Source organism: Pteropus medius, unplaced genomic scaffold (genome assembly GCF_902729225.1).
Source record: "Pteropus medius unplaced genomic scaffold, Ma_sr-lr_union100, whole genome shotgun sequence".
Taxonomy (NCBI): Eukaryota; Metazoa; Chordata; class Mammalia; order Chiroptera; family Pteropodidae; genus Pteropus; species Pteropus medius.
The window spans coordinates 2222741-2243542 of NW_024345600.1; the positions used below are offsets into that span (position 1 = coordinate 2222741).

Below are 20802 nucleotides of genomic sequence, written 5' to 3' on the forward strand. Positions count from 1 at the left end.
GGAAGGAAGGAAGGAAGGAAGGAAGGAAGGAAGGAAGGAAGGAAGGAAGGAAGGAAGGAAGGAAGGAAGGAAGGAAGTAAAAGCAATGAGTTTGGATCATCTACTACAAAGTAAATAATTTAGAAATGTCTATCTTTTAGGGGAACAAATCACCTTTGATGGATATTTTTGGTTTTATAAGGAAAAGGGATTTCTGGATCTACAATCCTTTACTTTCATACCTAGCCCTACATAATTTTCACTGTGAATGAAAGGCAGCAGCAATCCCACTTATTTCATTTTGTCACATCAGATCCAGAGGAATGGGTAATTCTATCATGAAAGGGAGTGCAATGTTGTATTCCTAATATTAACAAAATATAAAGCCTGCCAACTCAATACTGTTAGTGTGAGACTATTCTCAATCCATTTCAAGGTCTTAACCTTCTTATTTCAATGTTCCTATGTTAGTAATAGTATAGTTTTGCCAGTAGTTTCTTGGCAATGAGTAACTACAGATATCACAGAAGGTGAACAGAATGTTGTTATACTTCATTTACCACCTTGTGTTTCCTAGTAGAAGGGCAACCCATTAAAATAAGTTCATGGCTGGAAATTATTCGTGTTTTGACTGCAAAACTTCCAATAAGTCTAGCCTTATTTTCTCTTTCAACAGTAAGACATGCTCTCTTTTAATAGCAAAGTTTGCCTGAGATTTTGCTTTTTATTGTATGATCAGGAAACCAGAGGACTTCAGAACTCGAGGCATTACAAAATAATGTTTGTACTCATGAATGAATTCCCAGTGGGGTTCCTTTTCAGAGTTCCCCCAGAACATTTCAATATTTATTTATAGTGTTCGACTATACACTGAGAGGCTAAAGGATAAAAACTACTGACAGCTAAAATGTTGGTATCAGAGCTGCCATCTCTGAAAGTAAAATAAAAGCCAATAGGAAAGTAAGGTTGAGTCTCCAAATATAATATTTGTACAATCAACTTTTCATGAACATGCTTTGCAGAATGTGAAACACATGTATATTTAGGTCAAAACTGGGGCATTGTAAAGGTACCAAAATGAGTTTCTTTAACAGGACTAGGCTGCTAGTTCTATAAATTAGGGAAATAAAAAGTTAAATTTGACTCTTTTTTTTACTATAAAGCGCTCCTCAGATATCTCATTTTGCAAATTTCCTTATGAATATTTCCTTTTCAGTGTAGCATTTTGGGGTCTACTCTGTGGATAGTTGGGAGCCTAGAGTCAGAGCTCTGGGTCCAGAAAGCCTAGTCTCCCTATTTAACTACTAATATAATGGGGTGAAGGAGCTAAAATAATGGGGTGAGGGAGAAACTTTATGGAAAGAGAAGAGCTGAGGTAATAGATATCTGACTTCTGGTTCACAGCCCCAAGTCTCATATCTCTATGGTATTTCATTTGTGTCTTGCCAATTTTGTAAGAGCTGGAAGCGTACTTCAATTTGTCCTAAAACAATTACATCCAGTAGAAGATAAGTTGTAATTTAAGTTCTTATTTCCTCTTATGAAGAGAATTTTTAGTGACCAGACACTTAAGGTTAAAATACACACACACACACACACACACACACACACACACACACACCCCATTATTCCATTAGACAGAGAAAATTCGCAGCCATTTCAAATAGTGAGGAAAATAAGGCCTGTTGATCTTGGCATTCAGAACCTTAATACTATAATTGGAACTACAGTTTGTATCATATCTTAGCCATGTCATTCTAATGGAATAAAATAATACATGTGTGGGGATAAAGAAGGACTATAATTTGTTACCTCATGATAAGATTTTTTTTAGTCATAAAGAATTTTGATATCTTTTTAACTTTTCTCTCTAGCTCATTAGATAGAAAGAAAAAACAGAAAATCACAGTTTCAAAAATTACAATGTATTTAGCTTTAAGAGAGCTTACATATTAGAAATGCAAAAAAAGCCATTACATTTGTTCTACTACTAAATATTTTATATATAATACAAACAATTATGAAATTTGTTAAGAGTAAACACTGATCAAGTGAGCTTTGCCTTTTATTTTTGCATCTCTAAGGGTACCACTAACTTGGCTGGCTAAGTCAGCTCTCAGAATTCCTGAAGGGCGGTAGTTTCATTTCTTTCCAGATAAGGCCCTGATAGGCATTAAAATAAAGAGAAGATAGGATCCTAGTATTTCCATAATCTGAATACTAGGAATAATCTGAATAGAGGCTAAAGGTGGTAGCTGTAGCCTATTTATCTTCTAATTCTCATTTGTAATTTAATTCAATGCTCAAATGTAATAAAAAGGAAACTTAACTGTGAGATTAGACTTTGCCACCTAATTTCACTTACATGCAAAGCAAGAAATTATAGCCTATTTTGTCAAACATCTAGGTTATTAGTGGCCTTGACACAAAACCCCTTGACACAATTATTCTTCTGTCCTTCCAGAGTCCCCTGTACTTCCCTCAATGAAAACATTTACCTTACTATATTGTAATTACTTGCGTCCATATCCAACTTTTCCTATCTGCTAAATTGTCCCGTCCTTTAATGGCAAGTACTGAGCCATTCACGATGTCTAACATAAAGTAGGTTAAAAAAATCCTGGGTCAATATATGAATGAATTAATCTGGCATTTTAAAAATAAGAGATTCATTTCAGATAATAATGTTAATAATAATAATAATGATTGTTCTTGATTGATTGTCACGTATCTACATACATATATATTTTTTTAATCCTTAAACAACACGTGGGGCCAGTATTATTATCTTTATTTTATAGGCAGATATTTTCCATATTTCTTGTTATTAAGGAATTTATCCAAGATTATTGACAGCAGAGATTAGAAACCTCATGTATCTAATTCCAAAATTTACTCTCTTGAGGTCACATTTATCCACATAATGCAAAGAAAAGAACCCAATTTAAAAATGGGCAAAGATTTGAATGGACATTTCTCCAAAGAAGATATGCAAATGGCCAATAAGCACATGAAAGGATGTTTGACATGCTTAGTCATTAGAGAAATGCAAATCAAAACCACAGTGAGATAACCACTTCATATCCACTAGAATGACTATAATCAAAAAGACAGAAGTGTTGATGAGCATGTGGAGAAATTGGAAGCCTCATATATTGTTGGTGGAAATGTAAATTGTTGCTGCTGCTGTGGAAAACAGTCTGTCAGTTCCTCAAAAAGTTTAATATAGAGTTACCGTATGACCAACAATTCTACTTTTCAGTATATACCCAAGTGAATTGAAAACCCATGTCTACACAAAATCTTGTACATGAATGTTCATAGCAGCATTATTCATAGTAGCCCCAAAATGGAAATAACCCAATATCCATCAATTGATGATGAACAAAAAGTGGTATGTCCATACAATGGAATATTATACAACCATAAAAAGGAATGAAGTACTGATGCATGCTACAACATGAACAAACCTTGAAAACATTATGCTAAGTGAAAAAGGCCAAACACAAAGGCCACATATTATATTATTCACTATCTATGAAATATCCACAGTAGAGAAATTCATAAAGACAAAATACGTTACTGGTTTCCAGAAATTGGAATTCAGGGAGGAATGAGAAGTGACTGCTTAATGGGCACAAAGTTTCTTTGGGGGCAATAAAAATGCTATAGAATTAGATAGTGGTATTGACTGCACAGTTTTTTGAATATACTAAAAACCACTGGATTGTCCATTTTAAAATGGTTACAATGATGAATTTTATGTTATGTAAACATAATCTCAATAAGAAAAAATCAATAACTGAAAAACAAAACAACGAACATGGCTACTTATATAGGAATTTACAGTATAAATATATTTCAAGGCCCAGTCATTAATCTGACTGTTTTAAAAAGCAATAGCTTTGGATGGAAAAGTATTGAAGAAAACCAATTATTTTAATAGCCGTGGCTATTGTTTTTGGCCATATACAAATGATCACAGATTTGTTAACGACTCTGCATTCTGATAGAGTTGCCAAACAAGCATAAATTTTTAATAAATCAGTATTTCCACCTTGATCTTTCATATGAGCACACTCAGTAATGAAGACTATGTTTTATAAGGTTCACCTAGAAATAAGCAATTTTTCAATACTAAAAGAAGCGTGTGAATGAATTAATTCAACAACAAAAGACTATGGAAGAAAACATGCCCTAGCAACTGGCTTCTTGTACTACAATCAGGGGCTCATTTATCTTAAACAAGTCAACTTTTGTAATACCCTCTGCACTGTATAGAATACTGAGTGACAGTCAAACAGAGCTGTCAAGAAAAAAGGAAAACAGTGGGAAATGTGAACTAGAATGAATTTAAAAAAAAAAAAAAAACACTTTGTAAGAGAATGCAAAATAGTCTGTGACAAGGAATTTTCCTTTAAAATAACCAGAAGCTACGTGAGCACATTGAGCAAGTGAATGTCATTAGGGTGAAAAGTACTTAATAATCCCCCACAGCATTTCTAATAGCATTTACCTGGCCTCCAACTAATTATAAAAACCCATCTAAATCCTAAAAGACATTGAACAAAACCCCACAAAACCTTCCTTCATTCTCAAATCAAATGCTGCTTGACAGATAAGTTGCTTACAAAATGAGTTCTACTAGTTCTTGCCTTTGCTCAAGCTTCCCAGGTTCTTGCCCCATAGTTGTGTTAATAGTTTAACAGCATATTAGAAGTTCTATATTGTTAATTCCACTTTTGGTACTTTTTTCTAAAATTATTTAAATTAAATAGGTATTAAGAAATTGAGATTGATATGATCCCTTTTCCCCTCAATGAGATTTTATCATAAGAAGTTATTTTAGGTGTTTGCGGAAAGGAAAAAATTGCTCCTGATGACATCACTGTTCTAAGATAGAGCTTCTAATATTTTAGGACTCTCTTGGGAGTTCTGAGCCCTGTTCTGCCACTGATTTGCATTGTAACTTGAAAAGTTTATGTATGAAAAGATAAGTGCAAATGAAATTATGTAGAGACTTAGATGAGGCCAAATAAATGAAGAAAAGAGATGGGGTGGGTTGAATGGCTGGCTATTAGTAACTAATAACTTAACACAGTAACCAGTTAGCAATTTTGTTTGAAAGAAATTTCAAATTACTTAACTGTATACTGAGATAGCTTTCATATAGTATCACAGGAAACTCAAAGTCTGTCTATGGACAAGAATTGCAGCAGGAATCTAATGATATTTGTCAATCTTCTCCTGCTCTATATCTTGCAACTGAAGAAATCGTGGCTTTTGTAGAGGAAAAAGAAACTAATTTGATATTTTAAGGCAAGGGAGTCTTAGATACACTGAAAGAAACATCTTAAAACCACTGTGCCTTACTTTATTGCTATAATAACAAGTACATCTGAAACCCAATTATGCAGGTAACCTAGGATAACTTATAGGATTTAGTCAACTAAATATATCTATTGGATTGACATCATTTTTAAAAGCCCAGCCGTAAAAAATAATTCTTAAAATCCATTGGAAACAAAGAACAAATGAGAAATAGACTATGCAATAAAGTAAAGGTAGAAAAAATCTCATAAGTTGGTAATAGTATGATCTTATCTAAATGTAATCTTCATAAGCCTCCTGGGCATTACAATTTTCAGTTCAATGCTATTTGCATTGTTATGGCAGAAATATTTATTACAGTCACCAGAGGAAAGATAAAGTGTCTGTGCCTGATGATACTGAAAAGAGGAAGCTAGTAGAATTAAAAATTCTTGTGAAAATATAAGACATTCAAAATCCATTTAGTTCCATAAAGTATGGAGCTAAAGTTTTAAAAAAGTTGAAATTCCACTTTTAGAAGTACATCCTCAAGTAGTTTTAATAGAACTTTAGTGGAGGACGAGAAATGGCAGTGATAAAAAAAAGGATATATTTTTAAAGATTAAAAATCACGACTCACACAGATATAAAATAAACGTGTCAACAATTTTGTTTACCTTATTAATTAATGAAGGAAAATTCAAGGAACCACACATACATAGGTAATTAAAGAATGCTGAAGTATATTTACAAATTGATGCAAAATATGTCAATATTAAGGGCAATTGTCAATTGCATTCTACCAGACACCAGCGATTTGCATTTCTATGGACAAGAATTATTTACATTATTATTAGTTTTATACAACTTAAAGAGCTGTAAAAATAGTTCAGTAATGATAAAAGTTAGAGATAACCCAGAAAGGTGTGCTAGACAGACTATTCAGTCATCTTTTCTTTGGGGGAAAGGGACATTCCAAAGTCTTTCACAATTTTTCCCAGCAGAGAGAATATTTTTTGTTAATTAGGGAAATATGCATAGAAAAGATGTTCTGATAATGTGGTTTCCCAAAAGATGCTACATTTGGACTTCTTACAGCCATCGTTATTAATAAAAATTGTTTCCTTCCCTGAACTCACAAAGAGTCTTGCTTTGTTTTAAAAACTCATTACTCTGAATGATAACAGAGTCTTACTGAAAATTAAGAATCCAAAATGTAAACGAAAAGTGCTCACTAACAAAAAATATACTGTTGAACCAATAGTAAAGTTTAAAACAATGGGAATATTTTAAAACTTTCTTTCACTTAGCTTTTTAAGTGAGATTATTTAATTAACAACATTTTTAACTCAAAAAGTGATTTTACAATTTATTTGAAAGACCCAAGTGATGCTTTTCTCTGCCCTAGAGCAGTTTCTGCCTTACTTTCTGCTGATGGGTGGGTTTGGAGGGCGGGGAGAGGTTAGTTTTTCCTTTCTTTTATTTTGACTTTTGACTAATCATCTAATTTTTGCAAAAGGGGCCGTGACATATGTTGAAAGATAAACCACAAAACTTGATCTCAGTTCTTAGCTCTAGCTACTACAAAACAAAAGCCTGCTCAACTACATCTTTAAGCAATCTTGGAATTAATGCTCACAATTTGGAGTACACAGATTTGATATCATTTGGAAATTTTCTATGTGTGTGTGAATGTTTCTGAAGCTCCTTTTATTCCTGATGTCATATGGTAAATAGCATGCACCATAGCACAGATAAACTGCCATTTAGATACGTAAATCAAAGGTTTGGGGCACACAAAATTTTGTACACGAAAAGATGAAAATAAGCCAGCAACCTGAATCTAAAAATGTACCTAAATTATTAGGTTATGCACAGTGTTCTCATCATTCCTCATAACCTAAATTAAAACTGACTGTAAAACCCATCACACTATGCAATATTACTGTCCTTATCAGATCATATCTAATAGAGAGAGTAAATAATATAAAGGAGGTGCTCTCTACAAGAACAAATCTCTAATTAGAGTTTATTTACATTCCCGTTATCACTTCCTTTTGTAAATTTCTTCACTGGAGTTTCTGATAAGTGGGCTCGTTAATGCTTGCTTGCGGTGGCCCAGAAACACCCATAGGAGACATCAGAATAATCAGCGCACAGATAGGTTTTACAATGAACCAGTGAGGATCTAAAAGGATTCTCTCTATTCCTATATGCCCTGAACTTATTCATGCCAGTTGTGGGAACTGGGGGGTCAATTTTACTGTATTCTCCTATCCCCAAAGTTTCTATGCTTCGGCCAGAGGAACAGGACTAATAATCTACTAAAGAATAGAATACCCATAAATGAAATGGCTCGCTTTTATAAACTAGTCTTTGTCCTAAACAGCTTTCCAAGGACAAATTGGTTTGGAACGCATCAATTTTTATTTAGGTAACACCCTGAAGAGACTCAGCTAAAGTGGATCCCTCAAAAATCCCACTCCACATGGTCTTATAATAGCATAGTTTAGAGTTTAAGGTGGTGACTGGAATCAGATTGTTAGAATTAGCTCCATCACTTATTGGCTTTGTGACCTTAGGCAAATTGCTTAAACTCTTTGAACTTCAGTTTCTCGTTTGTGAAATGGCAGTGTTAATTATACCTAGCTTATCTTGTGTAAATCCATTGAGTTATTATTTATACAATGCCTGGAACTGAGCCCAGTACATGGTGCTACCTAATCTTAGCTACTACTACTATTATTGTTATTATTTATCATCATTATCATTATTATTACTCCCATTTCCCTCCATGACTGACCTACATTCCTTGGGCTTACAGTAGATCTCCCAGAGCAAATATGATGACCACCACACATAAAACATACCAACATGCCTTGCCCAGATGTGAAATAGTAAACCCCTGATAGGAGGCACCCTGGACCAAACTGAATGTTTTTAAATCCTACTCTACCCCAAATCCTGCTTTGTGACAATTGAAATTATCGCATTCCCACTTCAAATGCATAATTAGCAACCTGAGTTTTTGGAAAGTTTTTAAAATGGAACTAAAATCCATACCTAAGGTTCTCAATAGTCTATAAAATATATATTGGATGAATTAAAAATAATAACACATATTTGTTGAAAATCTATATTACGTTACTTATTGGGGATTCAGAGAAATTTAAGCCGCTGTTTCTTCTACACAAGGACTTAGTGGAGAAAGGCTGATAAACACATGATTACCATACAGTGTACGAAAGGTTTCTTGTGAAATTTGCATTGGCTCCATTCATGCTTATTTTCCAGCTCTGTCAGCCAGAGCAAAGTTCTTGGCAAAAGAGTGAAGTAGGTACAGTTTATCTTTGGCTCCTTCCCTCTCCCCTTCAGACATTCCTTTGTTCTCCATCAGGAAGTCACTTCCTCTTCTAGGCAACTCTGAGTCCAGTTCTATGGTTGAGAACAGATGGCAATAATATCTGCTGATACGTTTGTTGCTGATATGAAATTTAAGGATTTTCCCCTTCTGAATGTAAGTGCATTCTTGAAGAGAGTTTCTGGACCCAAAACACCATTGAGGAGCTAAAGGAATGAATCTCTACAGGAAGAATTTCAGGCAACTGACTAGCTGAGAAGAGAGAAGTCTCAAAGTACTGCCAAATTTTTTCTTTAATCATAATTGCCTCTGCTCCATATTTATCTTTATTATATTGCCCATGCTTTCTGACAAGAGCTGTTTTCCGTAGTATTCAAGTACAGACCAATGAATAGATTGTAGAGCTTTTCAATTGCTTGCATTCTTGCTATATATATTATTGGACAAGGATTTGGAATACTCAGACTTCAATCTATTTTGCCCCATTCTGACAGTATGTTTCAAGCCCCCTTTTCCATCAAACTCAATTATTATGCTTCATATTCACAATAGAACTCCCTCTTCTTCTGTTAAATTAAAACATGCAAACCTTCAGTGGAGAAAAGAAATATTTTATTCATTAATGAAAAGACATGTTTTCCTCACAATGCTTTCTATTCAAAGGTTTGTGCTGTAGTATTGTGCATGTTTTTGTCTCATATAAGAGGAGCAGGTTCTAACAGGCTAGCCTGTTATTAGAATTTATCTCTTTTCATGCATAAGAAGTTCATTCTTTTAAAAGTTAATCCTTTTCTCTAAAAGGGATATACTATCTCTTTAGAAATTAATCAGCTCTTGCCTTCAAATTTTGTCCTAAATTGCTGCATAGCTTTGTTCCACTTCTAAATCATTTGTCATAGCTAAATGGAGGGAGGTCTGTGAATTGCTGCAGCTGCCTTTAAGTGAGCATTTTTCTTTGGTTCGTAGAACAGGCACTGTTTGCATCCTCTTTTCACAAACATTTTTTAAAGTTCCAATGACAGAATGAAAGAAGATTCATTTTCCATGGGAATCCAAAGTTGAATGGTAAATAATGAAAATAAAATCATATGTATATAAATAATAATGGCACAGTAGCGCAAGGTAATTAATTTATGAAATTCAAGACTTTCTGAATACTTAGCTGTTAAAACTCCACTAACTTTCATTATAATTTTTAGTCCAACATGAATAACAGTTGTTTCTTTCTTGGAAAGTAGATGGGAAGCAAATGTTATCACATATTCCTAAAAGAATTCAATTAGCGTGCCTCCTTCAAAGCGTTAACCAGACTAATTTTTTGCTTTGGTAATTCCATCATGGTAAATGTCTATAATACAACATCGCTAGATGATTAAAAATACCTTTATTTGTGAAGGCAGGAGCTAGAATGATATTTAGCCTATGATTTCTTTAGTCACAAACAGTGGGGGGAAATGCAGTATAGGAGGAGGAAAACAGTAGGAGAAAAACCAGAGAGAGCAGAACTCAGTTTAGGTATAGACAGTATTGACAAATGAAAGTCTATCTTCAGAGACTATCTACTAATATTGATTTTTTTCATTTGTGTCAAAAATAGTACCTGCAAGAAAGACGAGATATTCTCCTAGCTCTCTCTTGTTTGATATTCAAATAATCTGGAAATGTTCTGCATTGGTGAAATGGCGATAGGACCCAGACATATGACATTTAAGTCTTCTCTGACAGCTCAGAAAAGGTTATGGGTATTTGCCTACAACTAAGCAGTATTCACAACATAGAGAAGGAAACCTTAAAATAATAGAGCCTTGAGACTAGAAGTTGTCTAAGCCAATCTTCCATCTAATGTTTGAATATTCTACATCTTGATAAATGATTGTCTAACCCATATGCCTGACGTTGCTCAGATTCTCACAATCTCTTGCCATAGCCAATTTCCTCAACTCCATGACTGCTAACTTCTACCCCTCAAAAGGAAAAATTAACAAGCAGTTTTTCTAGGCGAGACCTGCATATCTTCCAATGATGGATCCGAAAGATGATAATTTCCTCTCTTTGTCCCCCATCTAGATTTCTACGTCAGTCACCTCAAATATAAAGAAATGGTATTTTCTGTGTCTATTTGGCTCTAATATATATTTGTCACCAAACTGTGCAGCTATTAATGAGCATGCAGTTTCAATAATTCCTTAAATTACTGGCTCAGTTTGTATGAATCCCTCCTTGTAAAATAAATGTGCTAAAAATGACTTACAGTTAGGTTAATATTAGTAACAAATAAATAATATAGGTAAGAAAATTTTTAACATCAACAGAATAAAGTACTCCTGGTATAATAGAAGAGGTTATGAAACTCATCAAATATCCAAAATGACAAGGTGTACCTTTCAGATAATTAAGAGTTATAAATTTGTTAAAGTAGATTTCTCATTTTTCAGTTAGACAGCCAGACACCACTCTTCTTTGACTAAGCCCTAAGTACATAATCTCATTTTCCTGCTCGTTCTCTAGTTCATGTTTGTGTACCAAATAAGAACTATGTTTAACTTGTTGCTGTTTCCTTTTTCTGTGTTTTTTTCAATAAAGACCTAGTTTTACTTGCACATTTTTCACGAGCATCAAATAGTGGGTGATCTTTCAAGCTTGAACAGTAACAGTTGTATCGCTGAGGAAGGATTTCTTGTTTCAAATGATTTAGGTAATGATTTACAGCTATTTTTGGTAATACTCAAAATGACAGCTCCTTGAATTTTTCTGTGTGCAAAAAAATTTACTGGGCTGGCATCTTTCAGACCCTGGGAGGTTCGTCTCAATTCTCGGCATGTGGGAACAAGGGAATACTCTGAAATCCTTACTCCAGAGGGAATTGACCTATCCACATTATCTCGTGATACATGTGAATGTTTCATGAGGTTTCCCTAAATGTCTGTGGCCTCTTGAGGCCTGGAATTTGTGGGACAGGGCTAACCTGTGAATGGGGCGAAATTACTATAAGCCTTGGGCATTCCAAGACCGTGCCTGATAAACTGACCTATAATGATAGTTTAGTTCCTCTAAAGAAAATTAACTCTACTTGGCAGGATTTGTCTTCATACAGTACTCTATAAATGGCTGTTAAAAGTAAAAAGGATGCAAAAAGGTGATAAATAAGAATTAACAACCTTTTAAAATTCTGAACATCATCAGAAGATACATGTGGGTACCACTGGCTGTTGGAAAGCATAAACTATGGTAAAAAAAAAAAGTATATATGTATATATATATATGTATATATATGTGTGTGTGTATATATATATATATATGTATATACTATACTCTCTATATATATGAAAAAGAGATAGTAAAAGAGGAAGGGGAAGAAAGAGCATAACAGACAAGATAGGAGTGAGGTAGAAAGAAATTTTTTTAAAGAGAAAAAGAGTATTAAATATACCTTTCAGTCATTTCCTTACTCAAAAATCTTCAGTAGATCTTTGGTAGTTACAGGATAAATCACAGCATCTTTAAATTGATATTTTATGTGTTCCATGATCTAGATAGAACCTACCTCTCCAACGCATGTCCTCTTATTTATTGATTATTCCCAGAATATTCCTTTGGGGTTCTATCTTCTTGTCTTTGCTTCCTAAGGAAAAATCCCATGTATTCTTCAAGACACTGCCTCAGGGACTAGACTTTGAAGTTTTATACAGATAGAATGTATTGACCTTGATCTCTACCATATTTGTCTTATATTTCTTAACACTTTTTCAAATGCCCTCCTCGGATAGTATTCTATGCAATCCCCTTAACAGCAGTGATGGATTAGAGATAGTTTATTCTAAGAACTCTGAATCTAATTTTATCAAATATTTGTATCCTGGTGTTTTGCATATGTTTTATTTTTATAAGTTATAAAATTTAGACAATTACAAAACTGCTTTCCCCACTAATCTTCATTATGCTACCAAGTTCTATCAGCTATACAAGTATATCTTCACCTCACTAAACTCTTCAGCTTTGGAAGATTTTACTTACTCGGTTTTCCAAAGACTCCATTTTGTTTGAAATCAGCATCTAGTACAAGCAAACAAAGTTTTTACTGGGAGCCTTTTTAAAGAAACTTATCATGCAGAAGTTATTTGATAAAGAGTTTCTATTTTTCTCATGATGATAAGGAATGTTGAATTTAAAATATTTAATAAAAGCAGTAGCACTGGAGCATTTCTACAGAAATACATGAAAAATCAGATATCCAGGAATAAAGATAAAAAGACCTCACTCTTAGAGAACGGTAGAAATTGAATTCCTGCAGATCTCCAAATTTAAGTGCAAACTTGTCTTTAGAGCTTGCCTGGATGTGTGAATGAACATGTATAGTAAACACAACTTCCATGGGACTTTATGTATAAAGAGCTCCTAACAAAGAAAGTCACAAAGAGAAGCCCAAGAAAATATGTAACTATAACTCAGCTCACACTTTCGTACTCCAAGACCTAAACCAATAAATTGAATGTATAACAATTGAATTTCTACAGGGAGAATCAACAAAAATTTCTGCAACATCATGGTACTCTAAGAAGCCAATTCGAACCTCTTAAAATAAAAAAAAAAAAAAAAGCTGTATCCTTACTAATTCCTAAAAGCTAAAAGGACAGCAACAATTAACTTTCATTAAGCACAAAGACCTCACCATACACAGAAATGAAATTTAAAAGCAAGATGGCCACCAAAATTATCATTTATGAAATTTTCCAGATTATAACTCTTAGGCCTCATGTGGTTTACTCACAAATAGCCTACAATACCCAAGCCATATATAATTCTTGCACTTGAATGTTATGTGAGTCTAAGGTCCATGGTGGTTATATAACACACCTGGATAATGAGTGCCTCCACAAGTGGAACCAAAGACATGTATACTAAGAGAATTAAAAGAGAAAGGGGCTTTTGGGTAAAACAGCACAACTTACTGGAATGTCAAGCAATAGTACATCAGCATATTGGTGTAACTATTTCCAGATTCATTGAACTCTCGGGACTCATTTTGATTTTGGCCAAAATAGCTTAGATTTTCCCTATCCTCCTAGCACCACACCTTGGTTAGTTTTGTTTCCTCTTCCTGGAAACTTTCTTCACTTCTGTCTGTCAGAAATATTGTGCATCTTCAAGGACGAGCTCAAAACCTAACCGCCAACCTATGGTGGTTTCTGTATCTTTTAAATTCCAGCATCATTTTGTTTTCTAGGTATTTATTTATTGTCTAGCTTATCTGTAATTTTTTTCTATGTAAATCTTTTTTTCCTTCAGCTACATTATACGTTTCTTAAAGACAGAAATTATATTTTGTAATGCTCTGTGTACCAAACATTGCCTAACATAGCAACTCTCCCTTGTAGATATTCATTAAATATTTGTTGACTGGTTGATATAATTAATAACCCTTATGCTGACTTACCTTTTATGTTTCTCAAGGAAAAGAAAAAAAAACACCTCATAGATCCAAATGTGGGAACCTAGATAATTTGAGAATTTTGAGCTACTTTCAAAACTTTATTTGTCTAATCATGACATCATGTGTCAATAAATGCATCTTGGTACTAGAATTCATGGCTATGCTTAGTTATTAGAAAGTATTCAGGATGATTCAAAATATTAATTTTTAGAAATTCAGTGAGTTGACACAAAAAAGTATTAAAATTCTCATAAACTTCAGATCCCAGAGAATTCTACCCAAGGATTCTTCCCTATGAGAAATACTATTTTAATGAACCCTTTAACTACTCCAAACTGTGGAATTAAAAGAAAATGCATAAACATATATGTATTTTGACTTTAATTTTACTTCCAAAAACCACATTCCAAATAAATAATTAAAGACATATACAAATAGTTAGCTATAAAGATATTGATTATACAATTTAAATATATAAAAATATTTTAAAGCCTAAATAAAAATAGGTGAATGGATGTCATATGGCTAAAGCCAACCAGTGAGAGGAGATTGTGGGAAGAATGTTCTTTCCTAGCATCATCTGTGCTCACAGTTCTTACTTATTTTTGTTTGTAGGTCCATGGGAAGTGTATGTGTAAACACAACACAGCAGGCACCCACTGCCAACATTGTGCACCGTTATACAATGACCGCCCTTGGGAGGCAGCTGATGGCAAAACAGGATCTCCTAAAGAGTGCAGAAGTAAGTACCAAGTCCACAAGATTCAAAGCCTTCTTTATAAGCTAATCTGTGGACTCCTTGTCGTCTCTGGAAACATGAAGTAGTGGGTGACAGACACTGTAACCTACACAAACAGAGCCCATATCGCTGCCCACTATGACCTCAATTATGGGAAAGAATTAACTGCTTGCAAATTTGCCAATGTGTCTGTTTTGCCAAGAATGCGTTGCCTATTTGCTTGGCCACTTTGCGGGACCTAAGCACCCTCTTTGAAAATTTGACTTCATAAAAACATGGCGAGACACAAGAACAACTGAGGATTGTGGTGTACAATTACTCTCATGGCTGAGATAATAAATCGGAATCATGAAAATAGCTATGTTGAGCTCATTTCTCAAAACAGCCCTATAAAGCAGGTGGTGTTAATCCCATTTTAGAGATCAGGAAACTAAGGCTTAGCGAGGTTAAATAAATTGCCAAAATTAATAAGTGATAGAGTCAGGACTTGATCCCAAACCCTCAGACTCCAAATTAAATGTTTTATTTTTTCTATAATACCATCATGCCCTTCTTTTTGCTTTACTTAAAATAACAAATCGAATTTGAAATTAATCTAGTTAGTCAAGAAGGAGACTGCATTACCGGGGCTAACTTCGGGTTTAAGGTTTGAAATTATACAGGGAAGTAAAAAATATGGGAATGTGAACCTTTTTCTTTTTTTTTTCAATTCAAAATGTTCGAGAAACACACATGCCCATAACAATGTTAACATTCGCAGACTTCAATTTTACCAGGCTTTAAAGGCAGGTACTGTGGGTAAAGTTGCGAGAAGTCTCTTCTCATACATAATTTGGAATCATAACTGATTTATTTTAGTTTCTAGGAAATGTAAAGGATTTCCTCCAAGCATAAATCTTAAATTATCTTGTATTTTTTAAAGATTATGAATCATCAAAATATCATAACACTTCAAGGAAACAATGAAAAACAATAGCACAAACATTTTTAAATACAGTTTACCTCCAGGAAAAAGTCTGGATTCTTATTCTAAATCACTCATCAAGAGAATCTAAAGAATTTCTCCTAAATTCCTAGAATGCCATTCTGGCCCTTTCCAAAGAAACCATGTGCACATCTAATACATATAGAACACAGAGATTTGTCACTTGGCCCTATTGACTGATCATCTTAGAAATGCCTTTGAGAAATTATTACATAAGAAACACTGCTGGCTTCTTCTACAAGAAATTTGAGGCTTCTGTAGGAGACGACCTGGTACAAGAGCTGATAAATAGAAAGGTAAGTCAATCTACCTGCCAACTTACTCATTGCTCCCAGGCTCATTGGCGAGTATGAATTCAGGCCTGTATCTGCAATATGAATTGTCATTTTTAGATAATGCCTGACAATCTAGCTTTTTTAAGCAAGGTCATGGGACCCACAGTGATGACAGTGGTTCTTGGGACGTAGCGGGAATGGAAATGATGATATGTTACCATTAGAGAGAGAAAAAAATGGTGGCCACTCAAATAGGCTTCCCAAAATAAATTTCAACTCTAATTACTAAGGTAACTGTAATATCTCTGCCTAAGACAAAACTATAGTTTGTGGGCTTTTAGGCATATCCCAAAACTTTTTAAATTAAAACTATAATATATCAATTATATCTCAAAAAAAATCTAAAAAATCAGTAGAATACACACACCAAAAAAAAAAAACCTTAAAAAAAAGAGATGGGAGTCTAGAGTTCTCAGTGTATGCCTTTTTATATTGTTTTGATTCTTGTGTACTGTGAAAATGGGCATTATTCACAAAAACTAAAAATTTAAAACATTACCAACAGCTTACCCTCTTTTTAACAGTTTGAATGTTAGAAAACCTGCCACTTTATTTTTAATTATTTATTGTCCTTCCATGCTTTTTTTTTCCAGCCTGCAAGTGCAATGGGCATGCTGATGCCTGTCACTTTGACATTAATGTGTGGGAGGCATCAGGGAATCGCACTGGTGGTGTCTGCAATGACTGTCAGCACAACACGGAAGGTCAGCATTGCCAGCGATGTAAGCCAGGCTTCTATCGGGACCTCCGGAGACCCTTCTCTGCTCCAGATGCTTGCAAAAGTAAGTGAACTTATGCTTCCTGGGAAAAAGGAGGATTTGTACAGAGGAGGTGAATCTTTCCATCCTCCATTTGCTGGCCCAAGGGAGAGGGGTTGTGAAATTTCAGACAATAAATCTCACACATCAGTTAATTTCTTCACTGATAAAGGGCAAGAATTTTCTACTTGTTAGGTGAAAACAGTACAATATTCATAAAAGTAATTTTCCTTTCCCACTTTTCATGAAGTAAAATTATTTCCCGTAGCACCACATTTTGGAAAACAAGACGACTAATATAAGAGAAGAAAGAATGATGAAAAGGGAGATATATTTAAAATTATCAAATATATGAATAAAACATAGACAATAAATGGACTCAAACTAATGAAATAAAGAGTGGTTACCTACATTTGGATCATTCTAGCTTTCATCTCTAGAGTGAACCTGAACACCTGTTTTGATTTCAGTATGAAAGCAATTTGGTTGACACCGCTCTAATATATCCCTGTATCATAAACATATTTAGAACATAACAATAGTTCCCTACTCTCCTTCAAAATACTATTCATATAGAATAGATTATGTTTTTTTGGCATAACTTCAAGAAGTTTATTTGGAAAAAGAGCAGAGTTTTTAAGCATCTGTCCAATTATCTGAAACATGTGACTATTAAGGTTTCATGCAGAGCCTAAATGTCCAATGTGGCTGAATAGCTCATCTAATTACATGAGTATTTAAATGTCCATTAACTCAGAAATTATTAGAGGACAAAAACCACTCAAGACTGTTAATGGAGATTGATGATCATGCCCTTCCTATCCCTACCAAGTACTCCATGTTCTAGCTCAAAACAGTGACAGGAAAGGAGCAATACAACAGGAAATAATCATTTAAAATCTTGTTTTTTAAGTTAAAGGAAAAATTCTATTGCTCTTGAAAGATACATATTTTTAACAACAGGCAGGAAATATCTACATCAAAATTCGAGTGGGCTTATTTGTTACAAGCTTTCTCTCTTAAATTATGGAAGATAGACTGTGGCACAGCTCACTTTCAACAGTGAGCCCCAAATTTAGATTTGTCATAATATTTCTCAGAGAGTTTTATTTTACTCTCACTCTTGTGAGTACTCAGACTTGAAGTTAGAAACTACTAATAATAAGTCATGTTGCTAATTTCTTCTACTTAACAAATACATGCAGCAAGTAGGGGATTAAAAAAATAACTGATGCCAATTTAGTCCTTTTAGCATAACTTGTAGGAGGCAGTTGGCTTGGTAGGGAAGATCTATATTTTCTTCTTTCTTTCTACAGACAGCTCCCTGATCCACTGAGTAGACTGCTTGAGGAAGGGCTATCTCCATTCACTTTACGACTATTCCAGCATATGTCTGAGACAGAGATGCCTGTGTCCATTCACTTCCCTAGCATGGTTTTCCTTACCGACAGTTTCTGTTCCTTCTCTTTCCTTTTCTGAGCCAGGGGTAGATCCCAACACTTATTAGCACATCTAATTCTTCTTTCTACCTAAATACTCTCTATCATATATTATTTATTTGGGAATATGTTTGGCAACATTTTCACTATTTAGTAATATTTTCATATCATTAACTCTCTCCTTGGAAGACATGTCCCTATATTACCTCTAAAGTCATTAATTCTGATAATAAAATTTATGAAAAGAAGTTAATATACTTAACATTTATTAAGTACCCATAGTGAACCAGATTTCATGCTCGGTGCTGATAGAGATGTTGCTATAGCCATAACTTTTCTCCCCATTAATTCCCACTTTACTTTTATGAGGAAGGTAGTATCAAGTAAACAAGTTGATATTTTTAAAAATTTAAAGTATCCCAGTGTGTGGTTCCATCAACAACATGTACAATGTTATTCGAAATAACAATTTTATTATATTTATTCTACTGTGCTCACCAAGGCAGAAAAATAACCTGTTACTCAGTGTGTGGTCCAGAGACCAATTCCACTGGCATCATCTGATTAGAAAACGCAGAACTTCTGATCCCACCAAAACCTACTGAATCAAATATGCACTTTAACGATATTCCCAGGTAATTGTATCATATTAAAGCTTAACACTTTTCAACAAGAATTAAGTGCTTTTTCGCACTTACTCTAAGGTTAGTTTTTTAAAATTAGCCCAACATTCTACCATTCCCTGAGCATCCAAATTAACTAAGGTTTGCATCTCTACCTGTGTGTATACAGACTTAAAAATTTTTAATTAATTATATAAAGATTTACTGAGAAAAAAATGGAAATCTGGACAAATGTGTTTCTACAGTACAGCACTTTCCAAGGTTTGATCCATGGAATACTAATTCCATGAGCTGTTAATAGGTATTAGGAAAAAAGGGAAATTTTTCTATGGCCTGAAAATTTAGGAAATGGTGACTTAATCAAAGGTTTCTTTACTCAGAGACTTTCGTATGCTAATGTTCATTATAAACCTCCTATAGAGCTTTGACATATGTCTCTCAAATGTAGCCAGAAAATGCTTTTCTTACACAGCATCTTGTGGGACCAGTGTTCTACAGAACACACTGGAAAATGCTGCTATGTGAAGACTTCACTTGGGAGTACATATCTTAGGGATTCCTTCTGTTTATTTGTTCCTCATTTCCAAGACCTAGAGCCTATAACTGTATATCAAGGAAATGCTAAGCCTTTTGAAATAATTACAAACATAATGTTAACTAAGCCCGGGCAATCTAGTCTATTGGACTGCCAGCAGTGATATATGAAAGCACATATCTTCTTTATTTCCTAGTTAATGTCTTCTCAGGAGTTGGAACCGTTGAACGCCTGAAGCAGCAGCCCAGACAGAATTTACTAGAAGTGTATAAATTATAGCTCAGTTTAGCTCAGTAGACATTTATTGAGTGGCTTTTCTGAGCCAGGCACTTCAGTAAGGACTAGGTCTGTAAAGATGAAAAGGTCTTCCCTACAAGATCTTACACTCTAAGAGAAATATACAATAACAGGTCATTTTAATACATCGTGGTGATGGTGATGATATAATAGCAATAGCTAACATTTTTTGAGTGCCTACTCTTCTCTGTTCACTGTTCAAAGGGCTAATATATGTATTAATTCATTTAACTTTCACAAAAGCACTTCGAAATAGGTACTATTATCATCCTCACTATAGGAGGAAAGTATAATGAAAGAGATATGCTGAGTGCCTTAGGGAGAGTGTGGGGGTGGGGCGAAGGCAGTTAAGGAAGACTTCCTTGAGGAGATGCCTCTGATACGTTTTTGGTGGATGTTTTTATTTTTTTCCTCTAAAAGTGCTAAAACAGAAAGTGTATTTTGGTTTTTAATCAATGGTTGCCTTTGTTGCCTTTGAGTTCATCTATAAAATGGAATGAATTGATGTTATTCAATCTACTACACATTTAATAGAATATTAATCTGAGCATATTAATTCATTCAATAAATATTGGTGACACTAATCTTGGGACTCTGTTCCCCATTAGATAGCTAGCTCCTGGCCAAATAAGCCAAAGATTTGTTGACTCCATTCATGGTCCAAGCTATATTTTCCCTCCCACCTTCCTGATAAGTACTATGCTAAATGCTATGGTACTTATGTGTACACTTAATTGATGGTCACAAATTCATCAAACATGAATAAAAAGGGCCATGAACCAAATCTACTAGCCAACAGATATATTCCTGTGAGCAATTAAATCATCTCTCAGTTCTCATTTCCTCTTTATTTCAAATGTAACCAGAGTCAGCTGTGGGACCCAAACAATCAACTACACATGTCCATTGCCAAGAAATCACTTGAGGTTTCCAAAGATGTTGTTTGTTTTTTTAAGACTACTGGAGATCATTGAAACTGAATTTATTTCTACAATTCAGAAAAAGAATTT

At 34.3% G+C, this 20802-nt stretch overlaps 1 protein-coding gene across 3 annotated transcripts in view; it reads left to right on the forward strand.

The window, feature by feature from the left end:
• NTN4 (netrin 4) overlaps nucleotides 1-20802 on the forward strand; it is a 97195-nt gene that overhangs the window by 48945 nt on the left and 27448 nt on the right. For all 3 annotated transcript variants that reach the window (XM_039874076.1, XM_039874077.1, XM_039874075.1), the window contains exons 4-5: nucleotides 14697-14823; nucleotides 16734-16922. In XM_039874076.1, coding sequence (XP_039730010.1) covers nucleotides 14697-14823; nucleotides 16734-16922 — 316 coding nt within the window. The remainder of the gene's footprint in view (nucleotides 1-14696; nucleotides 14824-16733; nucleotides 16923-20802) is intronic.